Below are 22,500 nucleotides of genomic sequence, written 5' to 3'. Positions count from 1 at the left end.
GAGGGAGTAGGAACTTATACTTTTTTTGCCAACCTCCTAGGTTTTAAAGGATCAAGATCAAAGTATATATCATTGGGCTATGTTAAAACATTTTAATAGCTTCTTTTTAATTAAAATAATAATAAAAAAAAAGTTTGCTTTAAACTTAAATTTGGTGACCATTTGTCATATTTTATTTTTTGGAAATATTTTTTATGTTTGATGTAAAATTATGTATGTAATGTATAGCTTCTAATCTGTTTTATTTATTTTTTGATCTTTTATCAGAAGGCAAACCAGTTAGATTTTCAGTGGGTGTCCTGGAGCCGCCTTTTCGAGTTGGTGTTCCTTTTAACATTCCTTTGGACTTTCAAGATGAATTTGGTCATCCTACTTCAACCACAATTAAGACGAAACCCATCATTGAAGCTAGGTAGTCATTTTTTATTAAAGTCTTAATTCTAAAATTGTCTTTGCAATTATTGTTACTGCATGCAAGCAATTTTAGATTGAACCTGATAATTCCCCTTTTTATCCAAGATATTATGCTCTCTCTATATAATCACATCCTTTGCAATTTTTTTACATTGACAGCATTCTGGTTCATTTCCTATCTGGATTAACCAGTTTTAATCTAGTTTATTATCATGATGTCTTTCCTAAGATACGTTGAGTCCACGGTTTCATCAATTACTGTTGGGAATATCACTCCTGGCCAGCAGGAGGAGGCAAAGAGCACCACAGTCAAACTGTCAAGTATCACTTCCCTTCCCACAACCCACAGCCATTCTCTTTGCCTTCAGTGCAAGGAGAAGGTGAATTTTTTGGTGCCTGACTAAGATTGGATTTATTTCACTTCAATCAAGATTTTATTATTTTGAAAGCCAGAATAGGTTTGCTCTGATCTTTCCTTTCAAGTTAGTCTCTTCAGTAGGGCAGTGGTGGCTTTAAAGCAGTTAGGAACTTGTAAGGTGGGCCTTGCTGCATTTTCCTAACATATTTGCTGCCCTAGTATAGCAAATAGGCTTGCTCTGATCTTTCTTTTTCTACAGTTCTCTGTGAGGAGTGACATCCTGTAATGCTGTGTAGGCTGTCCTGCTGCCGGACAGTGAGACTGCAGGTAAGTGCCTTTGTTCTTCTGATTTTTTTTGAGCTCATGTGTTAATATTGAAAGGCACCTAAGAGGTAAACATTGACTCCTAGTAATGTTTTTCATATGTATGTGTACTGTTGGCTTCTGTAGCTTTTTTTTTATTTATTTATTTTTTTGAGTGAAAAATTATACAACATAGTGGATGTTACACAATTTTTGTCGTTAGCATTACAAAATAGGCATAACCATTATACATAATCGAGGGGGAGGGGAAACTTGGAATAATGGTTGTACATTGATGTATAGATTCTGGAAATTAATATACAGCATTTTTCAACACCACAAGGCGTACTGTAACTTATAATAAATGCTCTAACATTCCTAAATAGGACTGTCCACAATTGAAGTAGGATCCAAATTGTACAAGTAGTATATTAGTTCTCTTTTATTGAAGTGTGTTGTTAATGTTTATGTGGTGACATATACTCTTCCCATATAAATGAGATGGACATATATTCATCAAGTCTTTTGGATATAACAAAGTAATAATTTTCTAGTAATATTGTGGTAGAAACCAAGGCTCTCCACTTCTATGTTGTGGGTGGATTTGTCTGTTTCCAGTGTTGTGGTATTAATCTTTTGGCACTGTTGATCATAATGTACAGTAACGGGAGCCTAAGTTTACATCGGACATTTGGGAATTTATTAAACAATATTGTCACCAGATCTAGGGGTACTGTGATCTCTGTGGCTTTTCTAATTTCCCCTATGATGTCCGACCAAAAAGGAGCTATATTGGGGCATCGCTACCATATATGCGTGAAGGTGCCTGGGTTCACACATTCCCTCCAGCACTCTGATGATGTATTCTTAAATATTGTGGCGAGTCTGGATGGTGTAAAGTACCATCTGCATTGGAGTTTAAAATTAATTTCTTGTATTTGTACTGATGAGGTGTACCTGTTCATGTTTTGGAATATCTGCAACCATTCTGTTTGTGTAAGGTGATGGCATAGTTCCTCCTCCCACTTATTAGTGTAGGAAGGAAGTTTCTTAGAGTGATGTGACAATAGTAGCTTATAGGTCAAAGACAATATACCTCTTTTGGGGAGTTCCATATAGCATAAGGTTTTGAAGGCTGTAAGGGGTCTAAGAATGTTTTCCCTCTCTGCATGACTATTGATATAATGTGTGAGTTGTTGGTATTGAAACCAATGGTAAAATATCCCCCCTTGATATTCTTGGAGATCTGGCCTCGGTTTTATTTTATTGTTCTGTAGAACGTTATAACATAAGGCTATGTTGGATAAAGTTGTAACTGTATTTGGGGAGAAGGTAGCTTGCAATGGTAAACTCGGGTTGTTTAGTAGTGGAGTCAGTGGTGAAGTAATAGAGAAGATGTTGAGTATTTCCGTGAGATGTTTATCCCATAATCTGTATGTCTCCAAGGTCAGTTTATAAGTATTGTGGTCAAACTGTCTATTCTGGGGAGTGAGCCAGCAACAGCTTCCCAACTGTGCGACACCTGCTAGGGTGTGTTCTAAAGAAACCCACTCTTTGTTTTGAGAGTTTTTACACCAATCAGCTATTTGAGTGAGGAATTCTGCCCATCTATAGTATTGCAGGCACGGTACACCCAGGCCACCATTTTCTTTTGTACGGTACATAGTGGCCTTAGCTATTTTTTGTCTTTTATTATGCCAGATAAAAATGTTTATGATCTTTTGTAGTGTATATAATTGGGAGTCTGGGATGTTTATAGGGAGTGTTTGGAAGATAAATTATATCTTTGGTAATATGGACATCTTAACCGCATTTATCCTACCCATCCAAGAGAGGGTTTTATTTTGCCAGGATCGTAGTTCCTACTGTATATTTTGGGTGAGGGGGGAGTAGTTAAGTTTGACCAGGAGGTGTGGTGTTGTGGATAAAGGGACCCCTAGCTATTTTGTGGATATTTTTTGATATTTGAATTTGTGGACCATCACTATATTATGAATATCGACTTGGGGGAGACCTATACTTAAAAATTCTGATTTCTTTTATAAGGTATGACGAGTCAACGGATTCATCCTTTACTTGTGAGATATTATCTTCCTGCTAACAGGAAGTGGCAAAGAGCACCACAGCAGAGCTGTCTATATAGCTCCTCCCTTAGCCCCACCCCCAGTCATTCTCTTTGCCTACTCTAAGTACTAGGAAGGGTAAAGTGAGAGGTGATAAAATATTAGTTTATTTCTTCAAGCAAGAGTTTTTTATCTTAAATGGTACCGGTGTTTACTATTTACTCTCAGGCAGCAGATGGATGAAGACTTCTGCCTGGAAGCTGATGATCTTAGGATTTGTCACTAAGATCCAGAGCAGTTCCCACAGAATGGCTGAGGAGTACAAGAAACTTCAGTGTGAGGAACGTTTTCATGCTTTAAGCAGTGAGGTATGTTCAGTCATTTTTTTCTGGAGAGACTGTGGTATTTCAGAATTGGTTGACAGTAATCCTAAAAGATATAGAGAGGTATTACTAAGCTTGCATAAGGGGCTAATAAAAAATGGTTGACACTGAATTTGAATGTTTGTGGGCAAACATTTTGTGAACTGGGAGTGCTGAAAACGTTTTTGGCAATAAAGTTTTTTAGACTTTATTGAGGGTACACTTGGCTTCTTTTTTGGGTTTCAGAACCCACATGGCTAGTTTGGAACCGCTCTGGTGCGGTTCATTTAGGCTGGAAAAACATTGAGTGAGATGGGCTGGGCCTATTTTCTCCTGTTAAGTGTAGTCAGTCCACGGGTCATCCATTACTTATGGGATTATATCTCCTCCCTAACAGGAAGTGCAAGAGGATCACCCAAGCAGAGCTGCTATATAGCTCCTCCCCTCTACGTCATACCCAGTCATTCTCTTGCACCTAACTAAAGATAGGACGTGTGAGAGGACTGTGGTGTGTTAAACTTAGTTTTTATTTCTTCAATCAAAAGTTTGTTATTTTAAACGGCACCGGAGTGTGTTGTTGTTTGTTCTCAGGCAGCATTAGAAGAAGAATCTACCTGAGTTTGTCTATGATCTTAGCGGTCGTAACTAAGATCCACTTGCTGTTCTCGGCCATTCTGAGGAGTGAGGTAACTTCAGAACAGGGGATAGCATGCAGGGCCCACCTGCAAGGAGGTATGTGCAGTAAATTATTTTCTAAGGAATGGAATTGACTGAGAAAATACTGCTAATACCGATGTAATGTAAGTGCAGCCTTAAATGCAGTAGTAGCGACTGGTAACAGGCTGATATGTATGTATGTATACTCTGAGGTATTTTTGGGGAATGGAATTTCACTAAGAAAATACTGTCAATATTAAAGTAATATTTGAGCCTGCACTGCAGTGAAAGCGACTAGCAGCATGCTTATTAATAACACTTCATAATTTTCAATTTTAAAAACGTTTACTGGCATGTTAATCGTTTTTTTCTGAGGTACTTGGTGATAAAACTTTATGGGCATGATTTTTACCACATGGCTGTCGTTTTTTTATGCATAAAAACAGTTTACTGAGCTTCCCCACTGTTGTAGTATGAGTGGGAGGGGCCTATTTTAGCGCTTTATTGCGCAGTAAAAATTTAGTCACAGTCTTCCTATTTCTTCCTCCATGATCCAGGATGTCTCTACAGAGCCCAGGGGTCTCCAAAACTAGTTTTGAGGGAGGTAATCAGTCACAGCAGACCTGTGACAGTGTGTTTGACTGTGATAAAAACGTTTATTATTTCAACTGTTATCCGTTTTGGGTATTAAGGGGTTAAAGGGACAGTTCACACAAAAACTTTCTCCCCTTTAAATTATTCCCATTGATCCTTTTTACCTGCTAGAGTGTATTAAATTGGTTGCAAGTAGCTCCTTTACTCATATTTCAGCATTTGAAATAGCTGATTTAGCCTGTGGTATCCCCACCTATACTGAATGTTTTGATACTGGCGTATATGCTATTGACAAGCCTAAGTAAACACAGCCAGCAGAAGAGATTACACCCTCAGTGTGGGGCATGATAGTTAAGTAATAAAATGATAATTTTCCATTGTTCTCTCTATGTATTGAGTTTTGGTGTTTCAGACAAATATAAGATAAGGAAGCAAGTCTGTGTACATAAAAGTGATAACATAATGAGATCTGGTATTACCTGAAGCTCAACCCATTGTTATAGGCTGTGGTTTCAAAGCACAAAACCAGCTACTTCAGATACACAAATAAACCCGAAAATGCAATTTCTCAAATATTTTATACTCTGCAGTTGATATAACAAGTTATTTAAAATACATTTATGGAAAAACAATTTTACAGTGTACTGTCCCTTTAATCATCCTTTTGCTGGTGGGTGCAATCCTCTGCTAACTTTATACATTTTCTGTTAAAATTTGGTTGTTTTAACATATTTGGTTCATTGTTAATTCAACTGTGTTACATTTTTATGTTTTCTTAAAGGCGCAGTAGCGTTTTTTATATAGCTTGTAAATTTATTTAAAAGTTTTTTTTCCAAGCTTGCTAGAGTTATTGCTAGTCTGTTTAAACATGTCTGACACAAATGAATCTGTTTGTTCATTATGTTTAAAGGCCAATGTGGAGCCCAATAGAAATTTGTGCACTCAATGTATAGATGTTACTTTGAATAAAAGTCAAACTTTACATGTTAAAAAGATATCACCAGACAACGAGGGGGAAGTTATGCCGACTAACTCTCCTCACGTGTCAGTACCTTCGCCTCCCGCTCAGGAGGTGCGTGATATTGTGGCGCCGAGTACATCAGGGCGGCCCATACAAATCACTTTGCAAGACATGGCTAATGTTATGACTGAAGTACTATCTAAATTGCCAGAATTAAGAGGTAAACGTGATCACTCTGGGGTAAGAACAGAGTGTGCTGATAATAATAGAGCCATGTCTGATACTGCGTCACAATTTGCAGAACATGAGGACGGAGAGCTTCATTCTGTGGGTGACGGATCTGATCTAAACTGGATTCAGACATTTCAAATTTTAAATTTAAGCTTGAGAACCTCCGTGTATTACTAGGGGAGGTATTAGTGGCTCTGAATGATTGTAACACGGTTGCAATTCCAGAGAAAGTATGTAGGCTGTATAAATATTTTGCGGTACCGACGTGTACTTACGTTTTTCCTATACCTAAAAGGCTTACAGAAATTGTTAACAAGGAGTGGGATAGACCCGGTGTGCCCTTTTCACCCCCTCCTATATTTAGAAAAATGTTTCCAATAGACGCCACCACACGGGACCTATGGCAGACGGTCCCTAAGGTGGAAGGAGCAGTTTCTACTCTGGCTAAGCGCGCCACTATCCCGGTGAAGGATAGCTGTGCTTTTTCAGATCCAATGGATAAAAAGTTAGAGGGTTACCTTAAGAAAATGTTTGTTCAGCAAGGTTTTATATTACAACCCCTTGCATGCATCGCGCCTGTCACTGCTGCGGCGGCATTCTGGTTTGAGTCTCTGGAAGAGACCCTTAGCACAGCTCCATTGGATGAGATTATGAACAAGCTTAAAGCCCTTAAGCTAGCTAATTCATTTATTTCTGATGCCGTAGTACACTTAACCAAACTTACGGCTAAGAACTCCGGATTCGCCATTCAAGCGCGTAGAGCGCTGTGGCTTAAATCCTGGTCAGCTGACGTGACTTCTAAATCTAAATTGCTTAATATTCCTTTCAAAGGGCAGACATTATTCGGGCCCGGCTTGAAAGAAATTATCGCTGACATTACTGGAGGTAAGGGCCATGCCCTGCCTCAAGACAGGGCCAAACCAAAGGCTAAACAGTCTAATTTTCGTGCCTTTCATAACTTCAAGGCAGGAGCAGCATCAACTTCCTCCGCTCCAAGACAGGAAGGAACTGTTGCTCGCTACAGACAGGGCTGGAAACCTAACCAGTCTTGGAACAAGGGCAAGCAGGCCAGAAAACCTGCCCCTAAGACAGCATGAACTGAGGGCCCCCGATCCTGAAACGGATCTAGTGGGGGGCAGACCCTCTCTCTTCGCCCAGGCTTGGGCAAGAGATGTCCAGGATCCCTGGGCGTTGGAGATCATATCTCAGGGATATCTTCTGGACTTCAAGGCTTCTCCTCCACAAGGGAGATTTCATCTTTCAGGGTTATCAGCAAACCAGATAAAGAAAGAGGCGTTTCTACGCTGTGTACAAGACCTCTTACTAATGGGAGTGATCCACCCAGTTCCGCGGTCGGAACACGGGCAAGGATTCTATTCAAATCTGTTTGTGGATCCAAAAAAAGAGGGAACCTTCAGACCAATCTTGGACTTAAAGATCCTAAACAAATTCCTAAGAGTTCCATCGTTCAAAATGGAAACCATTCGAACCATCTTACCCACGATCCAAGAGGGTCAGTACATGACCACAGTGGATTTAAAGGATGCCTACCTTCACATACCGATTCACAAGGATCATTACTGGTATCTAAGATTTGCCTTCCTAAACAGGCATTACCAGTTTGTAGCTCTTCCCTTCGGGTTAGCTACGGCTACAAGAATCTTTACAAAGGTTCTGGGCTCTCTTCTGGCGGTACTAAGACCGCGAGGCATAGCGGTAGCTCCGTACCTAGACGACATTCTGATACAAGCGTCAAGTTTCCAAACTGCCAAGTCTCATACAGAGTTAGTTCTGGCATTTCTAAGGTCGCATGGGTGGAAGGTGAACGTAGAAAAGAGTTCTCTATTGCCACTCACAAGAGTTCCCTTTCTAGGGACTCTTATAGATTCTGTAGAAATTAAAATTTACCTGACGGAGGACAGGTTATCAAAACTTCTAAATGCTTGCTGTGTCCTTCATTCCATTCAACACCCGTCAGTGGCTCAGTGCATGGAGGTAATCGGCTTAATGGTAGCGGCAATGGACATAGTACCATTTGCGCGCCTGCATCTCAGACCGCTGCAATTGTGCATGCTAAGTCAGTGGAATGGGGATTACTCAGATTTGTCCCCTCTGCTAAATCTAGATCAAGAGACCAGAGATTCTCTTCTATGGTGGCTTTCTCGGCCACATCTGTCCAAGGGGATGCCCTTCCGCAGGCCAGATTGGACGATTGTAACAACGGACGCCAGCCTTCTAGGTTGGGGCGCAGTCTGGAATTCCCTGAAGGCTCAGGGATCATGGACTCAGGAGGAGAGACTCCTTCCAATAAACATTCTGGAATTAAGAGCAATTTTCAATGCTCTTATGGCTTGGCCTCAGTTAGCAACTCTGAGGTTCATCAGGTTTCAGTCGGACAACATCACGACTGTGGCTTACATCAACCATCAAGGAGGAACAAGGAGTTCCCTAGCGATGATGGAAGTCTCAAGGATAATTCGCTGGGCAGAGTCTCACTTCCCAGGCGTGGAGAACTGGGAGGCGGATTTTCTAAGTCGCCAGACCTTTCATCCGGGGGAGTGGGAACTGCATCCGGAGGTGTTTGCCCAACTGCTTCATCTTTGGGGCAAACCAGATCTGGATCTCATGGCGTCTCGCCAGAACGCCAAGCTTCCTTGTTACGGATCCAGGTCCAGGGACCCGGGAGCGTTACTGATAGATGCTCTGACAGCACCTTCGGTCTTCAACATGGCTTATGTGTTTCCACCCTTCCCGATGCTTCCTCGATTGATTGCCAGGATCAAACAGGAGAGAGCATCGGTGATTCTAATAGCGCCTGCGTGGCCACGCAGGACCTGGTATGCAGATCTAGTGGACATGTCGTCCTGTCCACCATGGTCTCTGCCTCTGAGACAGGACCTTCTGATTCAGGGTCCTTTCAAACATCCAAATCTAATTTCTCTGAGGCTGACTGCATGGAGATTGAACGCTTGATTCTATCAAAGCGTGGATTCTCGGAGTCAGTGATTGATACCTTAATACAGGCGAGGAAACCTGTTACCAGGAAAATTTACCATAAAATATGGCGTAAATACTTACATTGGTGCAAATCCACAAGTTAATCATGGAGTAAGGTTAGGATTCCTAGGATATTGTCTTTTCTACAAGAAGGTTTAGAAAAGGGTTTATCTGCTAGTTCGTTAAAGGGACAGATTTCAGCTCTGTCTATCCTTTTACACAAACGTCTGGCAGAAGTTCCAGACGTTCAGGCTTTTTGTCAGGCTTTGACTAGGATTAAGCCTGTGTTTAAGACTGTTGCTCCGCCGTGGAGCTTAAACTTAGTTCTTAACGTTCTGCAAGGTGTTCCGTTTGAACCCCTTCATTCCATCGATATCAAGCTGTTATCTTGGAAAGTTCTGTTTTTAATGGCTATTTCCTCGGCTCGAAGAGTCTCTAAGTTATCGGCCTTACATTGTGATTCTCCTTATCTGATTTTTCATTCAGACAAGGTAGTTCTGCGTACTAAACCTGGGTTCTTACCTAAGGTAGTCACTAACAAGAATATCAATCAAGAGATTGTTGTTCCATCATTGTGCCCTAACCCTTCTTCAAAGAAGGAACGACTTTTGCACAATCTGGACGTCGTCCGTGCCCTGAAATTTTATTTGCAGGCAACTAAAGATTTTCGTCAAACTTCTTCCCTGTTTGTCGTTTATTCTGGACAGAGGAGAGGTCAAAAAGCTTCGGCTACCTCTCTCTCTTTTTGGCTTCGTAGCATAATACTTTAGCCTATGAGACTGCTGGACAGCAGCCTCCTGAAAGGATTACAGCTCATTCTACTAGAGCTGTGGCTTCCACTTGGGCCTTTAAGAATGAGGCCTCTGTTGAACAGATTTGCAAGGCTGCAACTTGGTCTTCACTTCACACTTTTTCAAAATTTTACAAATTTGACACTTTTGCTTCTTCGGAGGCTGTTTTTGGGAGAAAGGTTCTACAGGCAGTGGTTCCTTCCGTGTAAAGATCCTGCCTGTCCCTCCCGTCATCCGTGTACTTTTAGCTTTGGTATTGTTATCCCATAAGTAATGGATGACCCGTGGACTGACTACACTTAACAGGAGAAAATATAATTTATGCTTACCTGATAAATTCATTTCTCCTGTAGTGTAGTCAGTCCACGGCCCGCCCTGTTTTTTACGGCAGGTCTAAATTTTAATTAAACTACAGTCACCACTGCATCCTATAGTTTCTCCTTTCTCGTATGGTTTTGGTCGAATGACTGGATATGACGTAGAGGGGAGGAGCTATATAGCAGCTCTGCTTGGGTGATCCTCTTGCACTTCCTGTTAGGGAGGAGATATAATCCCATAAGTAATGGATGATCCGTGGACTGACTACACTACAGGAGAAATGAATTTATCAGGTAAGCATAAATTATATTTTTGCGCCTCAGTTGTGCAGTTGTATTTACAAAGCAAGCAGCAAGCTCCAACTCTGGTGCACCCTTGTGGAAGTGTTGGTCCAAATCGAAGCTTTAACCCCATTTTTCCAATCCCTGAGGGCAGGTAGGCGCCACAGAAGGGCTGTGGCAAGGTGCAGGGGGTGTTTTGTCCGGATTAGGCCTTATTAACTATCCGGTTTTGCACAGTAAAGGGTTAACTGTTCCTTTCTTTGTGGGTCAATCTCAGCTGCATTATTTGTATATTATATAAAAAATTTGAAACAATTGGTGTATTTTAAAGCAGTTTTGCAGAATGTGTATGCTTTTTTTCTCTTAAAGGCGCAGTACCATTTTTTTTAAGATTGTTATTTTTTTCACTAAATAAAGTGTTTTCATGCTTGTTTGTGGTCATTACTAGCCTGTTCAACATGTCTGAGATTGAGGAAAGCCAATGTTCAATGTGTTTGGAAGCCATTGTGGAACCCCCACTTAAAATGTGTCCCTCATGCACTGAAAGGGCAGTAAATTACAAAGAACATATTTTAGCTGATAAAAGTATGTCGCAGGATGATTCTCAGTCAGAAGGGAATCAGGGTCCATCTAATTCTCCCCAAGTGTCACAACCATTAACGCCCGCACAAGCGACGCCAAGTACTTCTAGTGCGTCTAATTCTTTCACCCTGCAAGATATGGCCGCAGTTATGAATACTACCCTCACAGAGGTTTTATCTAAGCTGCCTGTGTTGCAGAGGAAGCGCAGTAGGTCTGGTGTGAGAGTAAATGCTGAGCCCTCTGACGCTTTATTAGCCATATCCGATGTACCCTCACAAAGTTCTGAGTTGGGGGTGAGGGATTTGCTGTCTGAGGGAGAGATTTCTGATTCAGGAAAGATGTTCCCTCGGACAGACTCAGATATGACGGCTTTTAAATTTAAACTAGAACACCTCCGCTTGTTGCTCAGGGAGGTTTTAGCGACTCTGGATGATTGTAACCCTATTGTAGTTCCAGAGAAATTGTGTAAATGGACATATATCTTGAAGTTCTGCCTACACAAATGTTTTTCCGGTCCCTAAGAGGATTTCAGACATTGTTGCTAAGGAGTGGGATAGACCAGGTATTCCCTTTTCTCCCCCTCCTACTTTTAAGAAAATGTATCCCATATTGGACACCATGCGGGATTCGTGGCAGACGGTCCCTAAGGTGGAGGGAGCTATTTCTACCCTGGATAAGCGTACAACTATACCTATTGAGGACAGCTGTGCTTTCAAAGATGCTATGGATAAAAAAATAGAGGGTCTCCTAAAGAAAATATTTATTCATCAGGGTTTTCTTCTGCAACCTATAGCATGCCTTGTTCCTGTAACTACTGCAGCAGCTTTTTGGTTTGATGCTCTAGAGGAAGCTCTTCAGGTTGAGACCCCATTAGATGATATTCTGGATAGAATTAGGGCTCTCAAGTTAGCTAATTCTTTCTTTACAGATACCGCTTTTCAACTGGCTAAATTAGCCGCAAAGAATTCAGGTTTTGCCATTTTAGCGCGTAGAGTGTTATGGCTTAAGTCCTGGTCTGCTGACGTGTCATCAAAATCTAAGCTTTTAACCATTCCTGTCAAGGTTAAGACCCTGTTCGGGCCTGAACTGAAAAAGATCATTTCAGATATCACCGGAGGAAAAGGCCATGCCCTTCCTCAGGATAAGACAAGTAAGATGAGGACCAAACAAAATAATTTTCGTTCCTTTCGAAACTTCAAAGGTGGTCCCTCGTCCTCCTCCCCTGCTGCAAAGCAAGAGAGGAATTTTGCTCAATCGAAGTCTGGAGACCTAACCAGACTTGGAACAAAGGTAAACAGGCCAAGAAGCCCGCTGCTGCCACCAAGACAGCATGAAGGGGTAGCCCCCGATCCGGGACCGGATCTAGTAGGAGGCAGACATTCTCTCTTTGCTCAGGCTTGGGCAAGAGATGTTCAGGACTCCTGGGCTTTAGAAATTGTGACCCAGGGGTATCTTCTAGACTTCAAAGATTCCCCTCCAAGGGGGAGATTCCATCTTTCTCGATAATCTGTAAACCAGACAAAAAGAGAGGCGTTCTTACGCTGTGTAGAAGACCTATATACCTTGGGAGTAATCTGCCCAGTTCCAAAAACAGAACAGGGACAGGGGTTTTACTCCAATCTGTTTGTGGTTCCCAAAAAAGAGGGAACCTTCAGACCAATTTTAGATCTCAAGATCCTAAACAAATTTCTCAGAGTCCCATCCTTCAAGATGGAGACCATTCGGTCTATTTTACCAATGATCCAGGAGGGTCAATATATGACCACCGTGGATTTAAAGGATACGTATTTGTACATCCCTATCCACAAAGATCATCATCAGTTTCTCAGGTTCGCCTTTCTGGACAAGCATTACCAGTTTTTGGCTCTTCCCTTCGGGTTGGCCACAGCTTCCAGAATTTTCACAAAGGTGCTAGGGTCCCTTCTGGCGGTCCTAAGGTCGCGGGGCATAGCAGTGGCGCCTTATCTGGACGATATCTTAATTGAGGCGTCAACTTACCAACTAGCCAATCGTATTGGCTTTTCTAAGATCTCACGGGTGGAAGGTAAACGTAATAAAGAGTTCACTTATCCCTCTCACAAGAGTTCCATTCCTGGGAACTCTGATAGATTCGGTGGACATGAAGATTTTTCTGACGGAGGTCAGGAAATCAAAGATTTTAACCACCTGCCGAGCTCTTCATTCCATTCCTCGGCCGTCAGTGGCTCAGTGTATGTAGGTAATCGGACTAATGGTAGCGGCAATGGACATAGTTTCCCAAAAAAACCTCTGAATTACATTGTTTCCAATGCAGCAAAGGATTCTGGGTAAGATATGCAAATTAAGTGTAATTCAGAGGTTTTCTGTGGGAAAACAAGCCTTCAGGCCTGTCTAGATTTGTTAATGAACTACCCAATAAGTTATTTTCTCTATATTTTGTGCGTAGAAGAGGATTTTAAACTCACCTTTTATCTTCCACTAACTTAAAATGTTGTTGTATTCTGCCTGGAACTTCACCCAGCAGTGATTCAAACCTTCTCCCAGCTGATGAGTAGCAACAACTATGAAACAGTCTGTCCTGGGATGGTTATGAATCACTGCACTAACCCTAGCTAAGTTTATAAGCTGTGAGAACAGCGATACTTTGGCGTAAAGGGAATCTGCTGAAAAGCAGACTGAAGTAAAAAGGTGTGTTGTGTACTTAATTTGCATAGCTTACCCAGAATCCTTTGCTGCATTGGAAACAATGTAATTCAGTGGTTTTCTGTGGGAAAACAAGCCTTCAGGCCTGTCTAGATTTGTTAATGAACTACACAACAAGTTATTTTCTCTATATTTTGTGCGTAGTGGAGGATTTTAAACTCACCTTTTATCTCCCCCTAATTTAAAATGTTGTTGTATTCTGCCCGGAATCAACTTCACCCAGCAGTGATTCAAACCTTCTCCCAGCTGATGAGTAGCAACAACTATGAAACAGTCTGTCCTGGGATGGTTATGAATCACTGCACTAACCCTAGCTAAGTTTATAAGCTGTGAGAATATAATATATATATATGTCAGAACTTAGGAGGGCACTCACAGGATTTGTATTGAAACAAAGTAGTATATCTTTATTTCAAAATAACATTCATATTAATTGTAGATGTCAATGTTTTGACCCATTGATGGGCCTTCTTCAAGACAATATAAGATTTGAAAAAATACAAAATATACTGGTGTGGTCTAATTGAACAATACAACATATAACAAACATATAATGATTAAATATAACAGTGATAACCCATCACCACAGACAAAAGACACATAAGCCCATATCAGGGCTCCTTAAGTTAAAAACCAGGGGAAATAGAAACAGATGGTTTATACTCAACCTATCACACCTGATAACAAGTGACAATAGGATATTTCAAATGTTAGCAAAAACGAAGAAATGAACACCAGCACCCACTGAATAGATATCACAGTAACAAAAATGGCTAACCAAACCAAATAACCAGAGTAACACATATATGTGTGTAGCCCTGATGAAAAAGCCTAACTGGCAATAGTGGCAGAATCACATGTCTTACTACACATCAGAACAATATAACAGACTATATCATACTGTTAAACAGAATAGACCCCTTCTATATTCTATGCTTTAACTCTCGCATGTATCATGAGTGCTGTATCATCACAGTCTAAATTCAGACTACCATTGATGGAAACATATTGGGATGAATCACATAAAAAAGCTGGCCCATACACGATCACTACTTAGCCCCTAATTCGGTAGGTCGACTTAAATATAGGACTAACAACCTTGCGAAGCAAAGCACAAATATGCAATGATAAGAGTAAATCCATAAATTAGACCACATGACAATCACTAATCAAATGCAAATAATCAGCACATAAGTGTACCTAACATTATTATAAGCAAACAAACCGAGCTCCTTATCAAACCACAGTCTCTATATTGTTACCAGGCGCACCATGTCTGTCAGTATATTCAGTACACCGCAATCAGGGTGCAAACAACCCCCTAAATGCAATAACTAACTACATGAAAACCCCCTCCTGGCCTTAACAATCAAACACTTGCGGCTAGATTTAGAGTTTTGTCGGTAACGACCCGCATAGCTAAAGCTGGCTTTTTTCTGGCCGCACCTTTTAAATAACTCTGGTATTGAGAGTTCACAGAATGGCTGCGTTAGGCTCCAAAAAGGGAGCGTACAGGCATATTTACCGACACTGCAACTCTCGATACCAGAGTTGCTTACGGACGCGGCCAGCTTCAAAAACGTGCTCGTGCACGATTCTCCCATAGAAAACAATGGGGCTGCTTGAGCTGAAAAAAAACCTAACACCTGCAACAAAGCCGCGTTCAGCTCATAACGCAGCCTCATTGTTTGCTATGGGGAAACACTTCCTACGTCTGCACCTAACACTCTAACATGTACCCCGAGTCTAAACACCCCTAACCTTACACTTATTAACCCCTAATCTGCCGCCCCCGCTATCGCTGACTCCTGCATATTATTTTTAACCCCTAATCTGCTGCTCCGTACACCCCCGCCACCTACATTATCCCTATGTACCCCTAATCTGCTGCCCTAACATCGCCGACCCCTATATTATATTTATTAACCCCTAATCTGCCGCCCCCAACGTCACCTCCACCTAACTACACTTATTAACCCCTAATCTACCGACCGGACCTGAGCGCTACTATAATAAATGTATTAACCCCTAATCCGCCTCACTCCCGCCTCAATAACCCTATAATAAATAGTATTAACCCCTAATCTGCCCCCCCCTAACATTGCTGACACCTAACTTCAAGTATTAACCCCTAATCTGTCGACAGGAGCTCACCGCTATTCTAATAAATGTATTAACCCCTAAAGCTAAGTCTAACCCTAACACTAACACCCCCCTAAGTTAAATATAATTTAAATCTAACGAAATAAATTAACCCTTATTAAATAAATTATTCCTATTTAAAGCTAAATACTTACCTGTAAAATAAATCCTAATATAGCTACAATATAAATTATAATTATATTATAGCTATTTTAGGATTTATATTTATTTTACAGGTAACTTTGTATTTATTTTAACCAGGTACAATAGCTATTAAATAGTTAAGAACTATTTAATAGCTAAAATAATTACAAAATTACCTGTAAAATAAATCCTAACCTAAGTTACAATTAAACCTAACACTACACTATCAATAAATTAATTAAATAAAATACCTACAATTACCTACAATTAAACCTAACACTACACTATCAATAAATGAATTAAATACAATTCCTACAAATAAATACAATTAAATAAACTAACTAAAGTACAAAAAATAAAAAAGAACTAAGTTACAAAAAATAAAAAAATATTTACAAACATTAGAAAAATATTACAACAATTTTAAACTAATTACACCTACTCTAAGCCCCCTAATAAAATAACAAAGCCCCCCAAAATAAAAAATGTCCTACCCTATTCTAAATTACAAAAGTTCAAAGCTCTTTTACCTTACCAGCCCTGAACAGGGCCCTTTGTGGGGCATGCCCCAAAGAATTAATCTCTTTTGCAACCCACCACCCACATACCCCTAATCTAACCCAAACCCCCCTTAAATAAACCTAACACTAAGCCCCTGAAGATCTTCCTACCTTATCTTCACCTCACCGGGTATCACCGATCCGTCCTGGCTCCAAAATCTTCATCCAACCCAAGCGGGGGCTAGACATCCATCATCCGGCGCTGAAGAGGTCCAGAAGAAGCTCCAAAATCTCCATGCTATCCGGGAAGAAGAGGCGATCCAGACCGGCAACCATCTTGATCCAAGCGGCATCTTCTATCTTCATCCGATGAGGACCGGCTCCATCGTGAAGACCTCCAGCGCGGATCAATCTTCTTCCGACGACGTCCAACTGAAGAATGACGGATCCTTTAAGGGACGTCATCCAAGATGGCGTCCCTCGAATTCCGATTCGCTGATAGAATTTTCCTACCTTAATTCCGATTGGCTGATAGAATCAGCCAATCGGAATTCGAGGGACGCCATCTTGGATGACGTCCCTTAAAGGAACCGTCATTCTTCAGTTGGACGTCGTCGGAAGATTGATCCGCGCTGGAGGTCTTCACGATGGAGCCGGTCCTCATCGGATGAAGATAGAAGATGCCGCTTGGATCAATATGGTTGCCGGTCTGGATCGCCTCTTCTTCCCGGATAGGATGAAGATTTTGGAGCCTCTTCTGGACCTCTTCAGCGCCGGATGATGGATGTCTAGCCCCTGCTTGGGTTGGATGAAGATTTTGGAGCCAGGACGTATCGGTGATACCCGGTGAGGTGAAGATAAGGTAGGAAGATCTTCAGGGGCTTAGTGTTAGGTTTATTTAAGGGGGGTTTGGGTTAGATTAGGGGTATGTGGGTGGTGGGTTGTAATGTTGGGGGGGGGTATTGTATGTGTTTTTTTACAGGGGTAAAAGAGCTTTGAACTTTTGTAATTTAGAATACGGTAGGGCATTTTCTTTTTATTTTGGGGGTCTTTGTTATTTTATTAGGGGGCTTAGAGTAGGTGTAATTAGTTTAAAATTGTGGTAATATTTTTCTAATGTTTGTAAATATTTTTTTTTTATTTTTTGTAACTTAGTTCTTTTTTATTTTTTGTACTTTAGTTAGTTTATTTAATTGTATTTATTTGTAGGAATTGTATTTAATTAATTTATTGATAGTGTAGTGTTAGGTTTAATTGTAGATAATTGTAGGTATTGTATTTAATTAATTTATTGATAGTGTAGTGTTAGGTTTAATTGTAACTTAGGTTAGGATTTATTTTACAGGTAATTTTGTAATTATTTTAACTATTTTAGCTATTAAATAGTTCTTAACTATTTAATAGCTATTGTACCTGGTTAAAATAAATACAAAGTTGCCTGTAAAATAAATATAAATCCTAAAATAGCTATAATATAATTATAATTTATGTTGTAGCTATATTAGGGTTTATTTTACAGGTAAGTATTTAGATTTAAATAGGAATAATTCATTTAATAAGAGTTAATTTATTTCGTTAGAATAAAATTATATTTAACTTAGGGGGGTGTTAGGGTTAGGGTTAAAATTAGCTTTAGGGGTTAAAAAATGTATTAGAGTAGCGGTGAGCTCCGATCGGCAGATTAGGGGTTAATACTTGAAGTTAGGTGTTGGCGATGTTAGGGAGGGCAGATTAGGGGTTAATACTATTTATTATAGGGTTATTGAGGTGGGAGTGAGGCGGATTAGGGGTTAATAACTTTATTATAGTAGCGGTGTGGTCCGCTCGGCAGATTAGGGGTTAATAAGTGAAGGCAGGTGGAGGCGACGTTGAGGGGGGCAGATTAGGGGTTAATAAATATAATATAGGGGTCGGCGGTGTTAGGGGCAGCAGATTAGGGGTACATAGCTATAATGTAGGTGGCGGCGGCGTGTGGACGGCAGATTAGGGGTTAATAATAATATGCAGGGGTCAGCGATAGCGGGGGCGGCAGATTAGGGGGTAATAAATATAATATAGGGGTCCGCGTTGTTAGGGGCAGCAGATTAGGGGTACATAGGGATAACGTAGTTGGCGGCAGTGTACGGAGCGGAAGATTAGGGGTTAAAAATTTTTATAGAGTGGCGGCTATGTGGGGGGGCCTCGGTTTAGGGGTACATAGGTAGTTTATGGGTGTTAGTGTACTTTAGAGCACAGTAGTTAAGAGCTTTATGAACCGGCGTTAGCCCAGAAAGCTCTTAACTACTGACTTTTTTCTGCGGCTGGAGTTTTGTTGTTAGATTTCTAACGCTCACTTCAGACACGACTCTAAATACCGGAGTTAGAAAGATCCCATTGAAAAGATAGGATACACAATTGACGTAAAGGGATCTGCGGTATGGAAAAGTCGCGGCTGAAAAGTGAGCGTTAGACCCTTTCCTGACTGACTCCAAATACCGACGGTAGCCTAAAACCAGCGTTAGGAGCCTCTAAATCTAGGCCAAAGTAACTAAACATATGCACAACATATTAGTTAGCGAGAGGCAATAATAGAAACGGTCACTTACTATCGTAATACAGCAAACATTTTTTCACAAATGAACTCCCAGCAGAGCACTGATATCTATGATACCAGAAGCAACAACCACAGCTTTTAAACAGAAATATTAGTGGGAACAGCAACCAATCACCTGTGCTCATGAGCCAAAACCCCTGAAAGCACGGAGACCCATATGAGCTCATCTGACACACGCCCATTAAACAGTTGATGCCAACACAGAGATCAAGAGGCAGTATAATTAACACTGAAGCACAAATATGCACACAGAATTCACATTCAAACTCACACAATAAATGCATGGAACCCGCCTCAAACTATACCGCTGACCACATTCATCACTAATCTAGCCCTACAAAAGCAGTGCAGGGAAGAAAAGAACTGATAGAAACCCATACAACTTTGCCAGATGACACATAATACTGGGTAGATCTCAGCAATCTCAGGGGACACAAAAAAAGGCAAAGAAATATAGCACAAGCTTATTGCAAGTAGCCTAAAAATATCCGTGGACATTATGTACTAATGATTTGTTGGCAAACGCCATCACCCATAATTATCTGACATTGTGACTAGGTATCAACCCGCACCAAGAACAAAACCCACACAAATATGCAAGTGTCCGTCACATCAATCAAAGACACAGTTCAATGTTCCACATGATTACGAGGACAGCAAAAAGTTAAACAAATCAAAATGACAGTCAACAACCATGTAATGTCAATATAGAAACATAACATAGAAACATAGATATTGACGGCAGATAAGAGCCATAGGCCCAGCAAGTCTGCCCGACCTTACCTAACAGTATAAACTTATCTAGTTCGTAGGATAGCCCTATGCTTGTCCCATGCATTTTTAAAGTCCCCCACAGTGTTTGTTGCTACTACCTCTTGAGGAAGTTTATTCCATAAATCAATCACTCTTTCTGTAAAGAAGTGCTTCCTCAAATTACTCCTGAATCTACTACCCTTTAGCTTGAGCTCATGACCCATTGTTCTTGAATTTTCCATTTTATGTAAAATACCCACAGCCTCAGTTTTACTAAACCCTTTAATGTACTTGAAAGTTGCTATCATATCACCTCTTTCCCTTCTCTCCTCTAAGCTATACATATTTAGGTCATTGAGCCTATCCTGGTAAGTTTTATTTTTTAGAACATGTACCATTTTGGTAGCCCTCCTTTGCACAGATTCAAGTTTGTTAATATCCTTCTGAAGATATGGTCTCCAGAACTGCACACAATACTCAAGATGAGGCCTAACTAATGATCTATAAAGTGGCATAAGAACCTTACTATTTCTGCTGCAAATACCTCTACCAATACATCCAAGCATTCTGCTAGCCTTACTCGCTGCATTACTACATTGTTTACTAAGTTTTAAATCATCTGAAATAATAATTCCCAAGTCCTGTTCCTCGTCTGTAACAGTCAGTAAAGTGTCATTGAGTCTGTAATTAACATTTGGATTTTTCTTCCCTAAATGCATTATTTTACACTTTGCTGTGTTAAACTTTAGATCCCAGTTGTTTATCCAATCCTCCAATTGTTGTATATCACTTCTCATTTTGTCTACCCCCCCCTGGAACATCCACTCTGTTGCAAATTTTTGTATCATCTGCAAAGAGACATACTTTCCCCTGTAGCCCTTTGCTGATATCGCAGATAAATATGTTAAACAAAACAGGCCCCAGAACTGACCCCTGAGGAACACCACTAGTAACAGCCCCCTCTGCTGAATGAACTCCATTTACTAAGACACTTTGTTTTCTGTCTTTAAGCCAGCATTCCACCCAGTTCACAATTTTTGAATCTAGACCAAGGAGATATAGTTTGTGAATAAGTTTATTGTGTGGGACGGTGTCAAATGCTTTGCTGAAATCTAGATATGCTACATCAACTGCTCCTCCCTTGTCTAATACTTTTGTTACATAATCAAAGAAGTCCATTAGATTAGTCTGACATGATCTCCCTGAAGTAAAACCATGCTAATTTTGGTCCTCTAAATTGTTTGTCTTTATGTAAGTCATAATTCTTTCTTTTAAGAGGCTTTCCATTAATTTCCCTACTACTGAAGTTAAACTAACTGGCCTGTAGTTGCCAGATTCTTCTCTACTGCCCTTTTTATGAAGGGGTATTACATTTGCTATTCTCCAATCATCTGGGACAGCTCCTGTTAATAGTGACTGATTAAACAGATCAGTTAATGGGACAGTTAGCACTGATCGAAGTTCTTTTAAAACCCTTGGATGAATATTATCAGGACCCACTGCCTTTGTAACATTTATTTTTGATAATGCTAACAAAACCTCATCCTCTGTAAAAAGATTACTGTTAAGCTTGTTTCTATTTTGCGTAACACAGGAGAAACCCAGTAATAGATAAGGAGGTCACACGCCCATAATACAACAACAAACCAATGGAAACAAGAGAGCCGTACATAACTAGAGTACAAGAGGGATCAATTAGTGTCACAGGTCACAACCATATGAAGATCACAACAAAAACACAGAAGAAAATATGCGTTGCATCTTGAAAAAATGGTATCCATATAAAAGGAACAGCAAAGCACCCAAGGAAAGAGGTGACAAGCACAGCCAAGTTACTCATAGCAATATAATATCGACAAAAGCAACTAATTTCAATAAAATAAACTATAATCAAATCTGGCATTAAGGCCAACTGGAGTGAGAGTATCAAGCCTGCTTCACATTTCAATAGTTCACGGTTTCTGTCGCCACCTCTTTTCAGGGGGGCCACTTTATCAATCAGCATGGCCCTGAGTGATGAGATAGGATGTTGTTTTTCAAGAAAATGCCCCGCCACTGGCTGGTCAGAGTGTCCATCTTTCAAAGCTGTTCTAATTGCACTTGTGTGGTTACCAAGTCTTTCACGGAAAGTAGTTCTAGTCTTGCCAACATAGCACCATCCACAGGGACAAGACAAAAAAATAGATAACAAAGTCAGAGGTGCAGGTCAATTGGTGGAACTTTTCTCCTGTGAGGAGGGTGCTACAAGTAACACAGCTTCCACACTTGTAGCAACCATTTTTCACCCTATGGAGCCATGTCTTATCCTTTTTTCCAAGGATCAGTCTTCATAAGCAGAGATTTCAAGCTACGACAACTTCTATGAACCAACCTAGGTGGTGGTTTGTCCTTGAAGGGGAGAGATCCATCACTTTTAATGATAGACCAAGTTCTATTAATAACCTTTCTTACTTTCGGAGTTACAGGTATGTAATTAGTGATGAAGTGAATCGGGAATTTTTCCTTGTCACTGGTCTGCTTCCTTTTGGATCAAATTATTTTGATCATACTGTGTCACTTCTGTCAAAATTTCTTGAAGCATTTCCGGATCATATCCTCTGTTTAGAAATTTTGCTCTCATCTCTTCAAGTTGCACAATCCTCAAGTCTGCATCAGAATTATTGCGTATGACCCTCATGAATTGTGATTTCACAATTCCCCTCTTGAATTGTATTGGATGGTAACTGTTAAATAGTAACAGAGTATTTCTGTCCGTAGGTTTTGAATATAGGGTC

At 40.5% G+C, this 22,500-nt stretch overlaps 1 protein-coding gene across 1 annotated transcript in view; it reads left to right on the top strand.

Moving 5' to 3' along the window:
- Positions 1–22,500, top strand: part of SMCHD1 (structural maintenance of chromosomes flexible hinge domain containing 1) — a 1,770,687-nt gene that overhangs the window by 787,444 nt on the left and 960,743 nt on the right. The window contains exon 20 of the mRNA XM_053715865.1: positions 268–412. Coding sequence (XP_053571840.1) covers positions 268–412 — 145 coding nt within the window. The remainder of the gene's footprint in view (positions 1–267; positions 413–22,500) is intronic.

This window comes from Bombina bombina, chromosome 5 (genome assembly GCF_027579735.1).
Source record: "Bombina bombina isolate aBomBom1 chromosome 5, aBomBom1.pri, whole genome shotgun sequence".
NCBI classification, from domain to species: Eukaryota; Metazoa; Chordata; class Amphibia; order Anura; family Bombinatoridae; genus Bombina; species Bombina bombina.
The sequence above is the reverse complement of the archived record's forward strand: the minus strand, read 5'-3'. Positions and strand labels throughout refer to the sequence as shown.